This window comes from Saccopteryx bilineata, chromosome 1 (assembly GCF_036850765.1).
Source record: "Saccopteryx bilineata isolate mSacBil1 chromosome 1, mSacBil1_pri_phased_curated, whole genome shotgun sequence".
Lineage (NCBI taxonomy): Eukaryota > Metazoa > Chordata > Mammalia > Chiroptera > Emballonuridae > Saccopteryx > Saccopteryx bilineata.
The window spans coordinates 94873992-94891581 of NC_089490.1; the positions used below are offsets into that span (position 1 = coordinate 94873992).

The 17590-nt window shown below is 50.2% G+C and overlaps 1 protein-coding gene and 1 pseudogene across 10 annotated transcripts; both read left to right on the forward strand.

The window, feature by feature from the left end:
* The first annotated feature begins 161 nt into the window (after positions 1-161).
* LPAR5 (lysophosphatidic acid receptor 5) lies at positions 162-17588 on the forward strand. 10 transcript variants are annotated; one of them, XM_066260893.1, is made up of 3 exons: positions 206-297; positions 11631-11764; positions 12212-17588. In XM_066260893.1, the coding sequence occupies exon 3, from the start codon at positions 12425-12427 to the stop codon at positions 13538-13540; it is 1116 nt and encodes a 371-aa protein (XP_066116990.1). In that variant the 5' UTR covers positions 206-297; positions 11631-11764; positions 12212-12424; the 3' UTR covers positions 13541-17588. The 10 variants fall into 10 exon arrangements, with proteins under 10 accessions (XP_066116998.1, XP_066116990.1, XP_066116970.1 ...); XM_066260873.1 differs by lacking the exon at positions 11631-11764 and adding an exon at positions 1409-1755 and having other exon boundaries at positions 206-293; XM_066260844.1 differs by lacking the exons at positions 206-297; positions 11631-11764 and adding exons at positions 304-446; positions 1352-1755.
* LOC136321701 (U6 spliceosomal RNA) lies at positions 16440-16540 on the forward strand (annotated as a pseudogene).
* Positions 17589-17590: the final 2 nt, after the last annotated feature.

The following is a 17590-nucleotide window of genomic DNA, read 5'->3' on the forward strand; positions in this document are numbered from 1 at the left end:
AAAACACAAGTGGCAAAGCAAAACCACCTTCAGGGATCCAAGAGAGACACCCAAGGGGAACTGCTGAGAAAATCGAAAGGCTGGTGGGTTAGTCATCGCATCAGTGGGTGTGCCGTTTAGGCTTCCCGGAAACTGTAAGGAGTGCGTGATTGATGGGTGGGGGAAATCATTAGTTGGCCAGAGTTGTGGCTGAATTGAGTGCCATTATCTGCTGGGGCTTCTTCTCTGGCCAGTCTGTGAAGACCGCTGAGGGCATTGCTTCTTCCTCTGTCTCCCCGTGCATGTGGGGCTGGGTGAGTGCAAGGAGCTGGAATCTGTTGGGATTGGCCCATGTGGGTGTGTCGCCACCCGCCCCGGAGCAGGTCCTGCTAGCCCAGCCCAGCCCAGCCCAGAGCAGGCTGCGGAAGCCAGCTTGGGGCAGCGGCAGAGCTCGACAGGGAGCACAGGTATGGGGGTGTCACAGGTGGGCTTGAACCTCATGGGGGCACAAGGGGCAGCAGCAGTCTTTAGAAATAGGGGATATGGATGGGAATGGAGGTGACGGTTGGGCATGGGCACTGGAAAATCTTTCTGAATAGAGGAAAAACCTAAGAGGGACTGCATCAGGCAGAAAGACCTCACCAGACAGAGGACACACTATGGAGTGCCCCCCTGAAGCTTGATGCCCCACAGGGCATCTCAGGAGGCTGTGTTCTCCCCTTCACCCCTTAGGCCTCACTGTCATTCTGAACCCTGGGCTTTCTAGGGCCACCGAAGAGGGTCAGCTGGGGATAATTTCCAACCTTTTCCCTCTCTCAGTTAATACGTAACCCCTCATGCCCACTCACCTCCCAGGACCAGGCCCTCTGCTAGATGACAATGAACTTCCCTGATTAAACTCTATGAGTGAGTTTACTGTGCACAAATGTATTTAAATTTTTTTTAAATTGATTTAGAGAGTGAGAGAAAGGGACAGAGAGAGAGATTCCTGTATGTGCCCTGACCAGGGATTGAACCCACAATGTTGGTGTATCCGTGCAATGCTCTAACCAACTGAGATAACTGAGATACCCGGCCAAGGCCACAAAAGTGTTCTTATGGTTGTTCTTCCCAGCTAACCAAGGGGCATTTTATTTTAATAGTCTTTGAAAAACACTGCCTTAACCCAATGTGTACATGTATATAAGAGGATTAGACAAGATGATCTCTAATGTCCCTATATCCTTGATAGAATGTGTCTCATGGGTGATGTGAAAGGGTGACATTTCAGACTTTGAGTATTGGTGGGGGAAATACCTGAGGGCGGGCAAGTCCTGTGATACCTTCGTATCATACCAGTGAGGGCAGCTGCCTTCCTCTTACCTGTGTTTAGGGGGCCTCTCTGAAAGAAGGGGATCTCCCACCTGGTTGTATCTCTGGCTCCATTTAGAGTGAACTGAAATTGTAACCCTAAGAAGGGAAGATGGAGGCCAGAATTGAGGAGAAAATGAACTTATACCTGTAAGACTCGCCTCCTGGCCACTCAGACGCTAGAGCCCAGCTCCGTCTGCCTATGCCTGATGCTGTCAGCTCTCCCTGCCTGCCTGCCCCTAGAGTGCCCCCCACACACAAAAGCCTTCTTGTGTGGCCAGGCCCACGGGGAAGGAGGCAGCAAAAAGGGTGAGGGCAGAAGCCAGTCATGTACACTCGGCACTCCCAGAGTTCAAAGCGAGGCCAACGAGGCCAAAAGGCTGCAGGAGACTCTCTGAGGCAGGACCCAGCCAGGCCCCAAGCAAGGTAAGACACATATAAGACACTCAGAGCACATGGCTGGAACAGCTTTGTCTGAGTGATTTCTCTTGGTTTGGATTTCCTTTCCTGTTTTTCCCTGCTCTTGAAAGTAGGGTGGAGGGAGAGGTGCAGGTGGGGAGGTGACATCCCCACGCTGGGGAAACCAGTTATTTTTTATTTTTTTATTTTTTTATTTTTTTTTCCATTTTTTTTTCTGAAGCTGGAAACAGGGAGAGACAGTCAGACAGACTCCCGCATGCGCCTGACCGGGATCCACCCGGCACGCCCACCAGGGGCGATGCTCTGCCCACCAGGGGGGATGCTCTGCCCATCCTGGGCGTCGCCATGTTGCGACCAGAGCCACTCTAGCGCCTGAGGCAGAGGCCACAGAGCCATCCCCAGCGCCCGGGCCATCTTTGCTCCAATGGAGCCTTGGCTGTGGGAGGGGAAGAGAGAGACAGAGAGGAAAGCGCGGCGGAGGGGTGGAGGAGCAAATGGGCGCTTCTCCTGTGTGCCCTGGCCGGGAATCGAACCCAGGTCCTCCGCACGCTAGGCCGATGCTCTACCGCTGAGCCAACCGGCCAGGGCCTATTTTTTTTATTTTTTGTATTTTTCTGAAGCTGGAAATGGGGAGAGAAAGTCAGACAGACTCCCGCATGCGCCCGACTGAGATCCACCCGGCACGCCCACCAGGGGGCGACGCTCTGCCCACCAGGGGGCGATGCTCTGCCCCTCCGTGGCATTGCTCTGTCACGACCAGAGCCACTCCAGCGCCTGGGGCAGAGGCCAAGGAGCCATCCCCAGCACCAGAGCCATCTTTGCTCCAATGGAGCCTCGCTGTGGGAGGGGAAGAGAGAGACAGAGAGGAAGGAGATGGGGAGGGGTGGAGAAGCAGATGGGCGCTTCTCCTGTGTGCCCTGGTCGGGAATCGAACCCGGGACCTCTATACGCCAGGCCAACGCTCTACCACTGAGCCAACCGGCCAGGGCGGAAACCAGTTATTCAGCTGTGGGCTGCCTTTCCTTTTTGCCTTTTTCCACAAAAAATGGGAGAGATGAGCTCAGAATGCCTGAGGCAGGAGGAGACAGGTGAGGGCCAGGGGACTGGGGCAGGAGTTTTGGCTGGAGCAAGAAGAACAGGCCTGGACCAGGGAGAATGGAGATGGAACAGGACTACCCCCTGGGGGCTGAATCAAAGAGGCACCTCTCCTTGGAAAGAGCGTGGTCCCTCGGGCAGGACACCACGATGACCTAGTACTATCTCCACACCACAGAACCCTCAGACGCAGCACAAGCTGATGATCAGGATTCGTCTGTGTTCCCAAAGCAGCTCTGGGTCAGCTTTTCACAGAGCCTTTAGAGTTTAGACTGTGTTAAGCTTCTCCCAAAGGTTCAGCAGAGTTTGGATCTGTTTGGGGAGTCTGAATCTGCAGATACCGAGAGGTCTTTAAAATTAAGCCCCTCTGTGTGCTCAGGGTACATCCTCTCAATGCTGCATCGGAAGTGGGCTGAGCTCACAAGGCTTGTTAGAGCACACTCTGTAGTAGGTGGGACACAGTGGCTGGGACTTCAGAATCTGATATGAAGTTGATATTATTGTAGAGCTGATCTATGGAGCAAGGAGGAGAAGAATATCTGAGATTCCTTCTTTTCAAACTTCTAAAATATATGAATTACTAAAAAGAGGAGAAGAGAGCTAGTGAAGAGAGCAAGTCATCTGATGAATGTGTGGGTGGGAAAGAGGAGAAGTTCCTGGAGAGGGTGGCAGAAAGGACAACTGGACAGAGGAGGTATTTCTCTCCCCTCTCTGCCACCATCATTGTCCTGAATCACCTATTCCTTTGTCTTCAGCCACTGCACTGCTGGTCAGGTGCCAGAAGGGTGGATACTGCTGGCGGGTTGTGTGGAGCAGAGAGAGGGAATGATCATGATCTAGCTTCCTGCCCACTTTTACTCTCTCTCACTTGCTGCCTGTGGCAGAAAATAGCCCTGTCCATCCGGCTTATCAGCCAAGAACTGTGGTGCCCAGCCCAGCTCAGAGGGCAGTGGGACAGGTCTAAGAGTCCCTAAGGACATAAGGAAGCTGGGCCTGGAAGTGCATGTGCGAGGGTGAAGAAGAGGGATGCAGGGAGGAGGAAAGTGGCTGCACACGCTCTGCTGTCAGTGGTGTGCGGTCAGGTAATGGGGGAGGGGGCAGCTTCTGTGTGTTTGCTGCTTTCTTAGCCTTTCAGTGCCTTGGGGATCGGTTTGTGCACATCTGCATGGGTGTGTGCTCCTGAGCGGCCTGACTCTGTGGCTGTGTAAGGACACAGTCCCTAAGGCGGGACTGTGCTGTGTCTGTCCTTCCTCCTGTGACCGGCCGGTTGTCCATTCCTCCATGCATACCTGTGTGTTACAGGGTATGCAGCGACACTGATTGACATATGACTAGGAATCTTGTGTGTGCCTTTCTTAGTGTATCTATCCCTCTGTGTGTCCTGGCATGGGCATGTGTGTGGAGCTGGTACGCTTACATTACCACATCATGTGTGTCGTGGTGGCGGAGCCTGTGCAGGTCTCCATGCCATGCCCCCCCCTTCTCCCTGGTGAAATGAAATGGTGTCCATTCCTTTCTGAGGTGGCTGCTGTTTCTTCACTTCCTAATGTCCCTCACAACCTGACTTCTTCCTCAAGGTGGGGCTGGGGAGAAGGCAGGGCCTCCCCTTCTTCACATGTAGAACCCACCTTTCATTTCCTATTTGCCTTCCTTTTTGGCAGTTTTCCTATCTTGCCATCTGTCCTGGCCCTGTGCCCAGGTTTCAGGGAAGCGAGCGAATGGGATGGGGACCAGGACAGGGGCCTCTCAATGCTCAGCCTGGGTCATTTTGTATAAGTCTGTCAGAAAGGGTTGACTTTTCGACAAATAGGCTCCACTATAAAGAAATTCATGGACTTCTTTCTTTTGGAATGAGAGCATTGCGTACATCTGCTTTACTAAAGGATTCCTAACTTTACCTTTAAGTAGCAGCTCATATAGCACATTCTGGTTAATTTAACATTGTAACTTTGTCAACAGAAAGACTTGGAATTCTTGGAAAATAATTATTCATTCACTCATTCAATGTCTAGTATGTGCCTCCTAGTTGTAAGAAGTATTGATTTTTTCAAGTAATGGTTAAAAATGATAAAATGGCCTGACCAGGCGGTGGCACAGTGGATAGAGCGTCTGACTGGAATGTGGAAGACCCAGGTTCGAGACCCCGAGGTCGCCAGCTTGAGCGCAGGCTCATCTGGCTTGAACAAAAGCTCACCAGCTTGATCCCAAGGTTGCTGGCTCGAGCAAGGGGTTGCTCGATCTGCTGAAGGCCCAAGGTCAAGGCACATATGAGAAAGCAATTAATGAACAACTAAGGTGTTGCAACCCGCAACGAAGAACTAATGATTGATGCTTCTCATCTCTCCGTTCCTGTCTGTCCCTGGCTATCCCTCTCTGTAAAAAAAAAAGAAAAAAAAAAGATAAAATGTTACTCTTATTATAGTGAACTATCATTGACATTTTAATGGGAACTTTTCCAAACAGGCCTTTTAAGGGACATGACTTTTTACAAAGTGAGTTATACATGTGGGCAAGATAGTTAGTAATGTAATAAGTGGTTAGTTGAAAAAAATTTTAAAAGGCCCTGGCCAATTGGCTCAGCGGTAGAGTGTTGGCCTGGCATGTGGAAATCCTGGGTTTGATTCCTGGTCCAGGCACACAGAAGAAGCGACCATATGCTTCTCCACCCCTCCCCTTCCCCTTTCCACTCCTGCAGCCATGGCTTGAATGGTTCCAGCAAAGTTGGCCATGGGCGCTGAGGATGGCTCTATGGCCTCGCCTCAGGTGCTAAAATAGCTCAGTTGCCAAGCAATGGAAAGGTAGGTGGCTTGCCAGTTGGATCCTGGTCAGGGAGCATGCAGGAGTCTGTCTCTGCTTCCCTGCCTGTTACATAATAAAACAAATAAAACAAAAAAATAGTTGTTAAAAAAAAAAAGAAGAAGAGGTTAGCTGACTGGATTGATGTAAGAGATGTCATAACAGAATTACAAAATGAGTAAACATGGGGGAGGGCGAAGATATCCTGATAGGCAGCCAACAAATACCACATGGATGTGCTAAGTAGAGATTGAAGTGTGAGTGAGCTTGAGGAGAAAAGCAGTGGAAGATGTGGTCCCCACCCCAGGGTCTTACTGTCTAGTTGGGGAAATAGAACAAATAGACAAACAATCTGAGGAGTCCAAAGCTGCAAGCTAAGTGCTTAAGTAGGTAAGTGGGAACTGTAAGGACGGGCATATTTGTGTGTGTGTGTGTGTGAAAGAGAGATGAGCCCATATTACCAGTATTTGAAATGAGAGAAAGAAGAAAGTGGATTATTAAAAAGTGTATATTTCAGCCTGCCTGGTGGTGGCAGAGTGGATTGGGTGTCGACCTGAAACTTTGAGGGCCCAGATTTGAAACCCCGAGTTGTGGGCTTGAGCATGGGCTCATCCAGCTTGAGCATGAGCCCATCCAGCTTGAGCGTAGGCCTGCCAGCTTGAGTGTGGGGTTGCTGTCTTGAGTGTGGGATCATCGACATGATCCCAAGATTGCTGGATAGAGCCCAAAGATCTCTGGCTTGAGCCCAACGTTGCTGGCCCGACGCCCAAAGTTGCTAGTTTGAGCCCAAGGTTACTGGCTTGAGCAAGAGATCACTGGCTCAGCTTAAGTCCCCCAGTCAAGGCACATATGAGAAGCAATGAATGAACAACTAACATGAAACAACTATGATTAGATGCTCCTCAATTTTCTCTTTCTCCTCCAGCTCTCCTTCTCCATGTCTCTCTCTCTCTCTTTAAAAATACAAAAAACAGCCCTGGCCGGTTGGTTCAGCGGTAGAGCATCGGCCTAGCGTGCGGAGGACCCGGGTTCGATTCCTGGCCAGGGCACACAGGAGAAACGCCCATTTGCTTCTCCACCCTCTGCCGCGTCTTCCTCTCTGTCTCTCCCCTCCCACAGCCAAGGCTCCATTGGAGCAAAGATGGCCCGGGCGCTGGGGATGGCTCTGTGGCCTCTGCCTCAGGCGCTAGAGTGGCTCTGGTCGCAACATGGCGATGCCCAGGATGGGCAGAGCATCACCCCCTGGTGGGCAGAGCGTCGCCCCATGGTGGGCGTGCCGGGTGGATCCCGGTCAGGCGCATGCGGGAGTCTGTCTGACTGTCTCTCCCTGTTTCCAGCTTCAGAAAAATGCAAAAAAAAACAAACAAAACAAAACAAAAAACAGGCCCTGGCCGGTTGGCTCAGCGGTAGAGCGTCGGCCTAGCGTGCGGAGGACCCGGGTTCGATTCCTGGCCAGGGCACACAGGAGAAGCGCCCATTTGCTTCTTCACCCCTCCGCCATGCCTTCCTCTCTGTCTCTCTCTTCCCCTCCCGCAGCCAAGGCTCCATTGGAGCGGAGATGGCCCGGGTGCTGGGGATGGCTCTGTGGCTTCTGCCTCAGGCGCTGAAGTGGCTCTGGTCGCAACATGGCAACGCCCAGGATGGGCAGAGCGTCGCCCCATGGTGGGCGTGCCGGGTGGATCCCGGTCGGGCGCATGCGGGAGTCTGTCTGACTGTCTCTCCCTGTTTCCAGCTTCAGAAAAAGGAAAAACAACAACAACAACAACAAAAATACAAAAAACGGCCCTGGCCGGTTGGCTCAGCGGTAGAGCGTCGGCCTAGCGTGCGGAGGACCCGGGTTCGATTCCCGGCCAGGGCACACAGGAGAAGCGCCCATTTGCTTCTCCACCCTCTGCCGCGTCTTCCTCTCTGTCTCTCCCCTCCCGCAGCCAAGGCTCCATTGGAGCAAAGATGGCCCGGGCGCTGGGGATGGCTCTGTGGCCTCTGCCTCAGGCGCTAGAATGGCTCTGGTCGCAACATGGCCACGCACAGGATGAGCAGAGCATCGCCCCCTGGTGGGCAGAGTGTCGCCCCCTGGTGGGCGAGCCGGGTGGATCCCGGTTGGGCGCATGCGGGAGTCTGACTGTCTCTCCCTGTTTCCAGCTTCAGAAAAATGCAAAAAAAAAAAAAAAAAATACAAAAAACAGCCTGGCCAGGCATGGCGCAGTGGATAGGGCGTCGGACTGGGATGCAGAGGACCCAGGTTCAAGACCCCAAGGTCACCAGCTTGAGCGTGGGCTCATCGGGTTTGAGCAAAGCTCACCAGCTTGAGCCCAAGGTTGCTGGCTCGAACAAGGGGTAGCCGCCCGGTCAAGGCACATATGAGAAAGCAATCAATGGACAACTAACCGCAACGAAGAATTGATGCTTCTCATCTCTCTCTCTTCCCGTCTGTCCCTCTCTCTCTGACTATCACTGCCACAAAATAAATAAATAAATAATAAAATGAATAAATAAAATCTTTTTTAAAAAGTATGTATTTCAGTTAAACAAATGAAGTAAAACAGTTTATGGGCACAGATTTCATACAGGCATTTGTAAAAGAGCAGGTGCTCTGTACAGCATCCATCTTCGTCTCCAGTCATCCACTCTCATTGGAATTAGCACCAGACAGCTTGGATTTTGGAGACGGGAAGTCTTGAGTTTAAATACTGACTACACTCCTCGCTGACTGAGTTCTTGCGCTGTTTCCTTTCCTGTAAGAATGAGGATAAGGACCTGGCTGGTTGGCTCAGTGGTAGAGCGTCGGCCTAAGGTGTGAAAGTCCCTGGTTTGATTCCTGGCCAAGGCACACAGGATAAGCGCCTGTTTGTCTCTCCACCCCTCCCCCTCTCTTTTCTCTCTCCCTCTCTCTTCCCCTCCCACAGCCAAGGTTCCCTTTGAGCAAAGTTGGCCCAGGCGCTGAGGATGGCTGCATGGCCTCCACCTCAGGCGCTAGAATTGCTTCGTTGGCAACAGAGCAATGGCTCAAATGGGTGGAGCATCGCCCCCTAGTGGGCATGCCGGGTGGATCCTGGTCGGGCGCTTGCGGGAGTCTGTCTGCCTCCCGACTTCTCACTTTAGAAAAATATTTTTTTTAATTTATTTTTAATTATTTATTCACTTTAGAGGAGAGAGAGAGACAAGGGGGGAGGAGCAGGAAGCCTCAACTCCCACATGTGCCTTGACCTGGCAAGCCCAGGGTTTTGAACTGGCAACCTCAGCATTCCAGGTTGACGCTTTATCCACTGCGCCACCACAGGTCAGGCGTAGAAAAATATCTTTTTAAAAAAGATGAGAATAAACACTGACCTCAGAAGGCTGTTGGAAGAAAAAAAAAGATTATGCATATAAAATACCCTGGGATATGGTGTACGCTCAGTAAATGACAGCTATTTCACTCAACATTTATTGAGGTAGGTGCTGGTGATACAAACATGAATAAGTCACAGTCCACAGCCCCTCCCTCAAGGAGCTCATAGTCTAATAGGAGGTGCAGATGAACAGCTAATTATAGTCTGGGTGGAAAAAACTATGACAAACCTCCACACCAAGTAGAAGTGTCAGTGAGGGGACCACATTTGCCTTGTGGGAAGGGAGGGAATCAGGAAAGGCTTCACAGAGTCCTAGGAGATGATTGAGTGTACTAGTTGGAGAATGGGAAGAAGTTCATTCCAAGTTGAGGAAACAGCACATACAAAGACAGAGTCCTAAAAACATAAGGTATGTGCAAAATTATTAGTTTGGTGTAATTGGAGCAAAGGATCATGGAAAGTGGGACATGTGTCAAGAAAAAAGCCTGGTTTTATTTGCTTTTTAGCATGTTTAAGCCCCATTTAGTTCTGTTTGTTTTTATTTTATTCATTTTTCCGAAGCTGGAAACGGGGAGGCAGTCAGACTCCCGCATGCGCCCAACCGGGATCCACCCGGCATGCCCACCAAGGGGCGATGCTCAGCCCCTCTGGGGCGTTGCTCTGTTGCATCCAGAGCCATTCTAGCGCCTGAGGCAGAGGCCACAGAGCCATCCCCAGCGCCCGGGCCATCTTTGCTCCAATGGAGCCTCGGCTGCGGGAGGGGAAGAGAGAGATAGAGAGGAAGGAGAGGGGGAGGGGTGGAGAAGCAGATGGGCGCTTCTCCTGTGTGCCCTGGCCAGGAATCGAACTTGGGACTCCTGCACACCAGGCCGATGCTCTACCACTGAGCCAAACGGCCAGGGCAAAAAAGATTTTTTTAAGGTAATTCTTTTTTGAGGGAGGCAGAGAGAGAAAGAGACAGGTACATCCAACTGCCCCTGTATGTGCCATGACTAGGGAATCGAACCAGCAACCTCTGTGCTCCGGGATGATGCTCCAACCAACAGAGCTATCTGGCCAGGGCTTAATTTTTATTGATTTTTAGAGAGACGGAGAGAGGAAGGGAGAGAAAGGGGAGGGGGAAGGGAAGCATTCATTTGTTGTTCCACTTAGTCATGCATTCTTTGGTTGCTTCCCATGCGTGCCCTGACTGGGGATCGAACCCACAAACTTGTCATTTCAGGACAATGCTCTTAACCAACTGAGCTAACAGGCCAGGGCCTAAGATAAATTCTTTTTTTTTTTTTTTTTTTTTCTGAAGCTGGAAACGGGGAGAGACAGTCAGACAGACTCCCACATGCGCCCGACCGGGATCCACCCGGCACGCCCACCAGGGGCGACGCTCTGCCCACCAGGGGACGATGCTCTGCCCCTCCAGGGCGTCGCTCTGCCGCAACCAGAGCCACTCTAGCGCCTGGGGCAGAGGCCAAGGAGCCATCCCCAGGGCCCGGGCCATCTTTGCTCCAATGGAGCCTTGGCTGCGGGAGGGGAAGAGAGAGACAGAGAGGAAGGAGGGGGGGTGGAGAAGCAAATGGGCGCTTCTCCTATGTGCCCTGGCCGGGAATCGAACCCGGGTCCCCCGCACGCCAGGCCGACGCTCTACCGCTGAGCCAACTGGCCAGGGCCGCTCTTTTTATTTTTAATGTTTTTAATTTTATTTATTCATTTTTAGAGAGGAGAGAGAGAGGGAGAGAGAGAGACAGAGAGAGAGAAGGGGGAGGAGCTGGAAGCATCAACTCCCATATGTGCCTTGACCAGGCAAGCCCAGGGTTTCGAACCGGTGACCTCAGCATTTCCAGGTCGACGCTTTATCCACTGCACCACCACAGGTCAAGCCAACTTCATGCATCTTAACAGGAAAATTCATAGAGCCAGAAAGTAGAATAGAGGGAAGTGGCAGGAGAGGAGAGGTGGTGTGGAAGGGCAGTTATTATTTCATGGGTAGAAAGTTGTTTGGAATGGTGAAATAGTTCTGAAAATAGTGATTGTTATACAACATTTGAATATATTTAAGGCCACTAACTTGTACCCTTGAAGATGATCCCCTACCTCACAGCCATTGCCTTCGTCTGCTAGTTGTTGCCCATGGGCTGCAGCTGCTGCAGTCTGCTCCCTCCAGCAGCCTCATCAGCAGTTGTGGTCCTTTCTCATGTCACTACCCTGTTCTCCAGGTTTAGGGTCCCCTTGGAGCCCTCACTACCAAACCACTATCCCCCCTTTCACAGAACTCCATCTGGGAAGCTCCCTAGTCAGACTCTCCAGGGGAGCACCTGGAAAATCTCAACCCACGGGGCCTTGCCAGGGTGGTGCAGTTATGTGATCAGCCTATGAAAGCCCTGTTATATTATTATCCCCACTTTATAGATAAAGGAACTTAGTCAAATAACCAAGGTGAACTCAGGGCGCTCTGAGCACAAACCCAGCCCACACAGGAACAACAGTGAATGTGATAAGTGAGACTGGGATCTTGTACTGTACTTGGGAGTTTGAACTTTATTCTTTAGATAATGGGGAGCCACCAGAGCACCTGTTACAGGAGAGGTGCTCCATAGCATTTGTCATCACCTGACTTAATACTTGTTTACTTGCACTTTTTTTTTTAATTTATTCATTTCAGAGAAGAGAGAGAGAGAGAAGGTGGGGAGGAGCAGGAAGCATCAACTCCCATATGTGCCTTGATCAGGCAAGCCCAGGGTTTCAAACCGGTGACCTCAGCATTCCAGGTCAAGGCGTTATCCACTGCGCCACCACAGGTCAGGCTACTTGCACTTTATTACCTGTCTCCCTCCAGTGGAATGAAAAATAGGTGGGGGCAAGGCCTGTGTTTTGTTCACTGCTGGGAACATGCCTTTGAAAGCCTAAACACTTTACATATAGCATCTCATTTAATCTAAAAGTATCATGAAAGAGCTGCCCCCCCAACCCCAGGTAAGGAAAATGAGGTTCAGAGAAATTAAGTCACTTTTCTGAGGACAAAAGTTAGGCAAATTAGCAAAGCCAGGATTTAAACCCAGGCAGTCTGACACTGCGCTATACAGCCCTGCTGCAGAAAGCTACTCTGGCAGGATGGAAGGTGAGGAAAAGATTTGAGGCTGAGAAAAGACTGAAGAGGCTTTAGCCAGTTTAGCTAGTTAAAAATATCTGTGTCTTCTGCCCTGTCTTTGCATCATCTTGATTTTTGGCTTGCCTTCCTATTCCAGGCCCCACATGATGAAGCGGTGACCAAAGGCATCCAGCCTCCTGGCAGCCATCTGTCCTGCAGCGGTAGCCCACATTCAGATGCCCTGCCTCTTGCTTGCTTTGGGACGGTCTCTGTGCAGCCTCCAGGCCCTCTTCTGGAGGTGAATGTCATGCCAGGACCCTGGTGTGCCCCATGATGCCCAGACCCTAGCTCCTTAGCACACTTTGGCACGATGTTGGCCAACTCCTCTGCCAACACTTCTACCAAAACCCCGGTTCTCCCGTGCCCTGACTACCGGACCACCCACCACCTGCACATGGTGGTCTACAGCGTGGTGCTGGCAGCAGGGCTCCCGCTCAATGCTCTGGCCCTCTGGGTCTTCCTGCGCGCGCTGCGTGTGCACTCCGTGGTGAGCGTGTACATGTGCAACCTGGCTGCCAGCGACCTGCTCTTCACACTATCTTTGCCCGTGCGCCTCTCCTACTACGCGCTGCACTACTGGCCCTTCTCAGAACTCTTGTGTCAGATGGCGGGTGCCATCTTCCAGATAAACATGTACGGCAGCTGCATCTTCTTGACCCTCATCAACGTGGACCGTTACATCGCCGTTGTGCACCCGCTCCGGCTGCGCCATCTGCGGCGGCCCCGCGTGGCGCGGCTGCTCTGTCTGGGCGTGTGGACTCTCATCCTAGTGTTCGCAGTGCCTACTGTGCTCGTGCACAAGCCCTCACCCTGCATCTCCGCCTTCGGCCAGGTGCATCTGTGCTTCGAGAGCTTCAGCGACGAACTGTGGAAGGGCAGGCTGCTACCGCTCATGCTGCTGGCCGAGGCGCTGGGCTTCCTGCTGCCGCTGGTGGCCGTGGCATACTCGTCGGGCCGGGTCTTCTGGACCCTGGCGCGGCCCGACGCCACGCGGAGCCAGCGGCGGCGGAAGACGGTGCGTCTCCTGCTGGTCAACCTGGTCATCTTCCTGCTGTGCTTCGTGCCCTACAACGCCACGCTTGCGGTCTACGGGCTGCTGCGGAGCAACATAGTGGAGGCGAGCCAGGCGGCCCGCGATCAGGTGCGCCGGGTGCTGATGGTGATGGTGCTGCTGGCCGGCGCCAACTGCGTGCTGGACCCGCTGGTGTATTACTTCAGCGCCGAGGGTTTCCGCAACACCCTGCGCGTCCTGGGCTCTCCTCTCCGGCCCAGGACCTCAGCCACCATCGGGAATGGAGGATCTCTAGCCCAACAGCCCGCTGAGACCTCGCAAACCACCAGACCTGCTGCCGCCAGCCAAGGACTGCTCAGGCATTCCAGTCCCGGGACGCCCTTCACCCAGTGCTCGGAGAATTCTGTCCTCTGAACGCACATCTGGTCCTAGCGCAGTTACACTCATCTCCATCCCCTCGCGCCTCTCACACTGGAAGACTTGCAGGGGGTGCAGATTTTCAGGGTGCGTACATGAGGGAGGTGGATCAGACACTTGGATTTCTGGTTGGCGACTTCAGTTTATAAATGCAGAAGTAGCAAAGTGTGAGAACAAGAGACACAAGGAAGGAGGAGTGGAGTGCTGGTGGAAATGTCTTCTTTAAAGAAAAAAATTGGTGGTGATGGTAAGCATAGGAAAGACCCCTTCCCCAGCCTGTAGGAAGTGATGCTGTGATCTTGCCAATGCAGAGGCAGGGACTTGAAACACTGCAGAGAGCTGGTAGATGAAACATAAAATGGGTATCCTGGATTTAGACTGACCACAGCAGCCTTAGGGCCAAAGATGCCATCACATTTCATTTCCACCTGGGCTTCTTTTCCCCAGAATTGAGGCATAATACAAGAGCTTGCTGGATATGGACAAAATTGGTTTTATTCTTTAAAAAAACTTTTAAATTCATGTGTTGATTTTAGAGAGAGAGGAGAAGGGAGAAAAGAGAAAGAAAAATATCAATTTGTTGTTCCACTTATGAATTCACTGGTTGATTCTTGTATGTGCTCTGACTGGGGATCAAACCAGTAAACTTTGTGTATCAGGATAATGTTCTAAACAACTGAACCACTCTGCCAGGTCTCCTTGTTTATTTTTGTTTTTTTTTGTTTTGTATTTTTCTGAAGCTAGAAACTGGGAGAGACAGACAGACTCCCGCATGCGCCCGACCAGGATCCACCCGGCACACCCACCAGCGGGCGACGCTCTGCCCACCAGGGAGCGATGCTCTGCCCCTCCAGGGGATCGCTCTGTTGCAACCAGAGCCACTCTAGCGCCTGGGGCAGAGGCCAAGGAGCCATCCCCAGCTCCCGAGCCATCTTTGCTCCAATGGAGCCTCCCTGTGGGAGGGGAAGAGAGAGACAGGGAGGAAGGAGAGGGGGAGGGGTGGAGAAGCAGATGTGCGCTTCTCCTGTGTGCCCTGGCCGGGAATCGAACCCGGGACCCCTGCACGCCAGGCCAACGCTCTACCACTGAGCCAACCGGCCAGGGCCAGGTCTCCTTGTTTAAAGTCTTGTAACAATTTAGACTTGACCTCTAACATGGGATGGTTGGGGACAGGGCAAAACTGTGAGAAGTTTTTTTCCTCCAAAATCTTGGTCCCTGTTGCCCTTTCTAGATCTTTTCTTTTCTTTTTTTTCTAGATCTTTTCTTATTCATACACTCCAACTCCCTTTCAAGACTTCCTCCATTCTAGGTCCTAAGTAACCCCCCCACACACACACACACTGCTTTATCTAGAATAAAGAAACAATTCTTTTTTTTTTTTTTTAAAGGAAATAATTCTTAATACTAAAATAGCAGTTATCCAACTTTTTGGTCTCAAACCCTAAAGAACTTTTGCTTACTTTGTTCTTTTGATACCAAATTATTATTATTATTATTATTATTATTATTAAGTGAGAGACAGGAAGGCAGAAAGTCAGAGAGACAGACTCCCACATGTGTTCCCACTGGGATCCACCTGGCAAACCCTCTACAGCAGGGGTCGGGAAACTTTTTGGCTGAGAGAGCCATGAACGCCACATATTTTAAAATGTAATTCCGTGAGAGCCATACAACGACCCGTGTACATTACACATTATCCAATAAAAATTTGGTGTTGTCCCGGAGGACAGCTGTGATTGGCTGCAGCCACCTGCAACCATGAACATGAGCAGTAGGACATAAATAGATTGTAATACATGAGAATGTTTTATATTTTTAACGTTATTATTTTTTTATTAAAGATTTGTCTGCAAGTCAGATGCAGCCATCAGAAGAGCCACATCTGGCTCGAGAGCCATAGGTTCCCAACCCTTGCCCTATAGATGATGCTCTGCCCATCTGGGGCTGCTGCTCCGTTGATCAGTAGTCGGGCTATTTCAGTGCCTGAGGTAAGGCCATGGAGCCATCCTCAGCACCTGGGGCCAAATTGCTCAAACCATTTAAGCCATAGCTGTGAGAGGAGAGGAAAGAGAGAGAGAGAAGGAGGAAGGGGAGGGGTGGAGAAAGCAAGCTTCTCCTATGTGCTCTGATTGGGAATCAAACCTGGGACTTCTACGTGATGGGCCGATGCTCTACTGCTGAGCCAACTGGCCAGGCCCCAAATAAGAAATTAAAACAAAGTTTTTAAAACAAACATACACAAGTACACATTTCATTAGCTGTGAGAGCAATGATATCATCATAATTTTATGAAGCTTCTGGAAAACCCCACTATATACTTGGGAGATAATGACAGTGAAAAGAACAAATGAACCTGGCCTGTGGTGGCACAGTGGATAGAAAATAGACCTGGAATGCTGAGGTTGCTGGTTTGAAACTCTGGGCTTGCTGGTCAAGGCACATATGACAAGCAAGCAAGGAACAACTAAAGTGAAGTGACTATGAGTTGATACTTCTTGCTCTCTCACTCTATAAAATCAATAAAAACTTTTAAAAAATTAAAAAACCAAATGACAGTAGTATTAGGAATATAGTTTTGACCTTGTGGACTCCTCAAAGAGTCGGTCCCCAGATCACATTTTGAGAGCCATACCTATTGGGTTGGCAAGAAAGTAATTTTGGTTCTGTAGTGTGAAATAAAACTCATTTTTTATACAAAGAATAAACTTTAATCAATTATATATTTTCCATTTTGTTCAATGACCTTTTGCCATCTTTCTTGCAGCTTCATGATTCCACGCTCATAGAAATTTTGGTCCTTATCAGCAAAAAACTGAATCAAGTGCGATTTAAGGTTATCATCATTTGTGAAAGTTTTACCAAAGAGTTTTGCAAACTTCGAAATAAATGGCAATCAGTGCTTGCTTTGGCAGCACATATACTAAAATTGGAATGATACAGAGAAGATTAGCATGACCCCTGCATGAAATAAATGGTAATCAGATGGTGCTAGGTCAGGGCTGTATGGGGGATGTGACATCACTTCCCAACCAAGCTCCAATAATTTCCCATGAGTTACTAAAGATGTGTGAGGCTTTGCATTATCATGGTGAAACACAATTCCTTGGCGGTTTGCCAATTCTGGCCGTTTTTCTTTGATTGCTTCATCCAGTTTCATTAGTTGTTGACAGTAAACATCTGAATTGATTGTCTGGTTTCTTGGATGCAGATCAAAATACACAACACCTTTGTAATCCCACCAAATTAACAGCATGACTTTTTTTTGATGCAACTCAGCTTTAGATGTGGTTTGTGCTGGTTCATCACGCTTGGACCATGATTGTTTTCGAATGATGTTACTGTAGATGACCCATTTTTCATCACCAGTGATGATTCTTTTCAAAAAAGGGTCGGTTTCATTGCGCTTGAAATGCATATTGCAAATATTGATTTGTTCTGTTAAGTGAGTCTCTTTCAATTCTTGCGGAACCCAAATATCCCAAATATCGAGCTTCTTAGTGAGTTCAAGACATTTTAAGTGATTTTCAATTGTGTGTGATACATTTAACCTCTCTGCAATCTCTTGAACAGTTAGTTATATGATGATTCTCTTCAATTATGGCTTTGATTTGGTCATCATCAACTTCAGTAGGTCGACCAGAACATTGGTCATCTTTGAGTGAAAACTCTCCATTGGAACATTGGAAAACTTTGAGTGAGAACAGATTTATTTATTTTTTTTGGCAGAGACAGAGAGAGGGACAGATAGGGATAGACAAGAAGGGAGAGACGCCTGGCCTGTGGTGGCGCAGTGGATAAAGCGTCGACCTAGAACGCTGAGGTCGCCGGTTCAAAACCCTGGGCTTGCCTGGTCAAGGCACATATGGGAGTTGATGCTTCCTGCTCCTCCTTTCCCCTTCTCTCTCTCTCTCTCTCACTCTCTCTCCTCTCTAAGGATTAATAATAAAAAAATTAATAAGGCCCTGGCTGGTTGGCTCAGCGGTAGAGCATCGGCCAAGCGTGCGGAGGACCCGGGTTCGATTCCCGGCCAGGGCACACAGGAGAAGC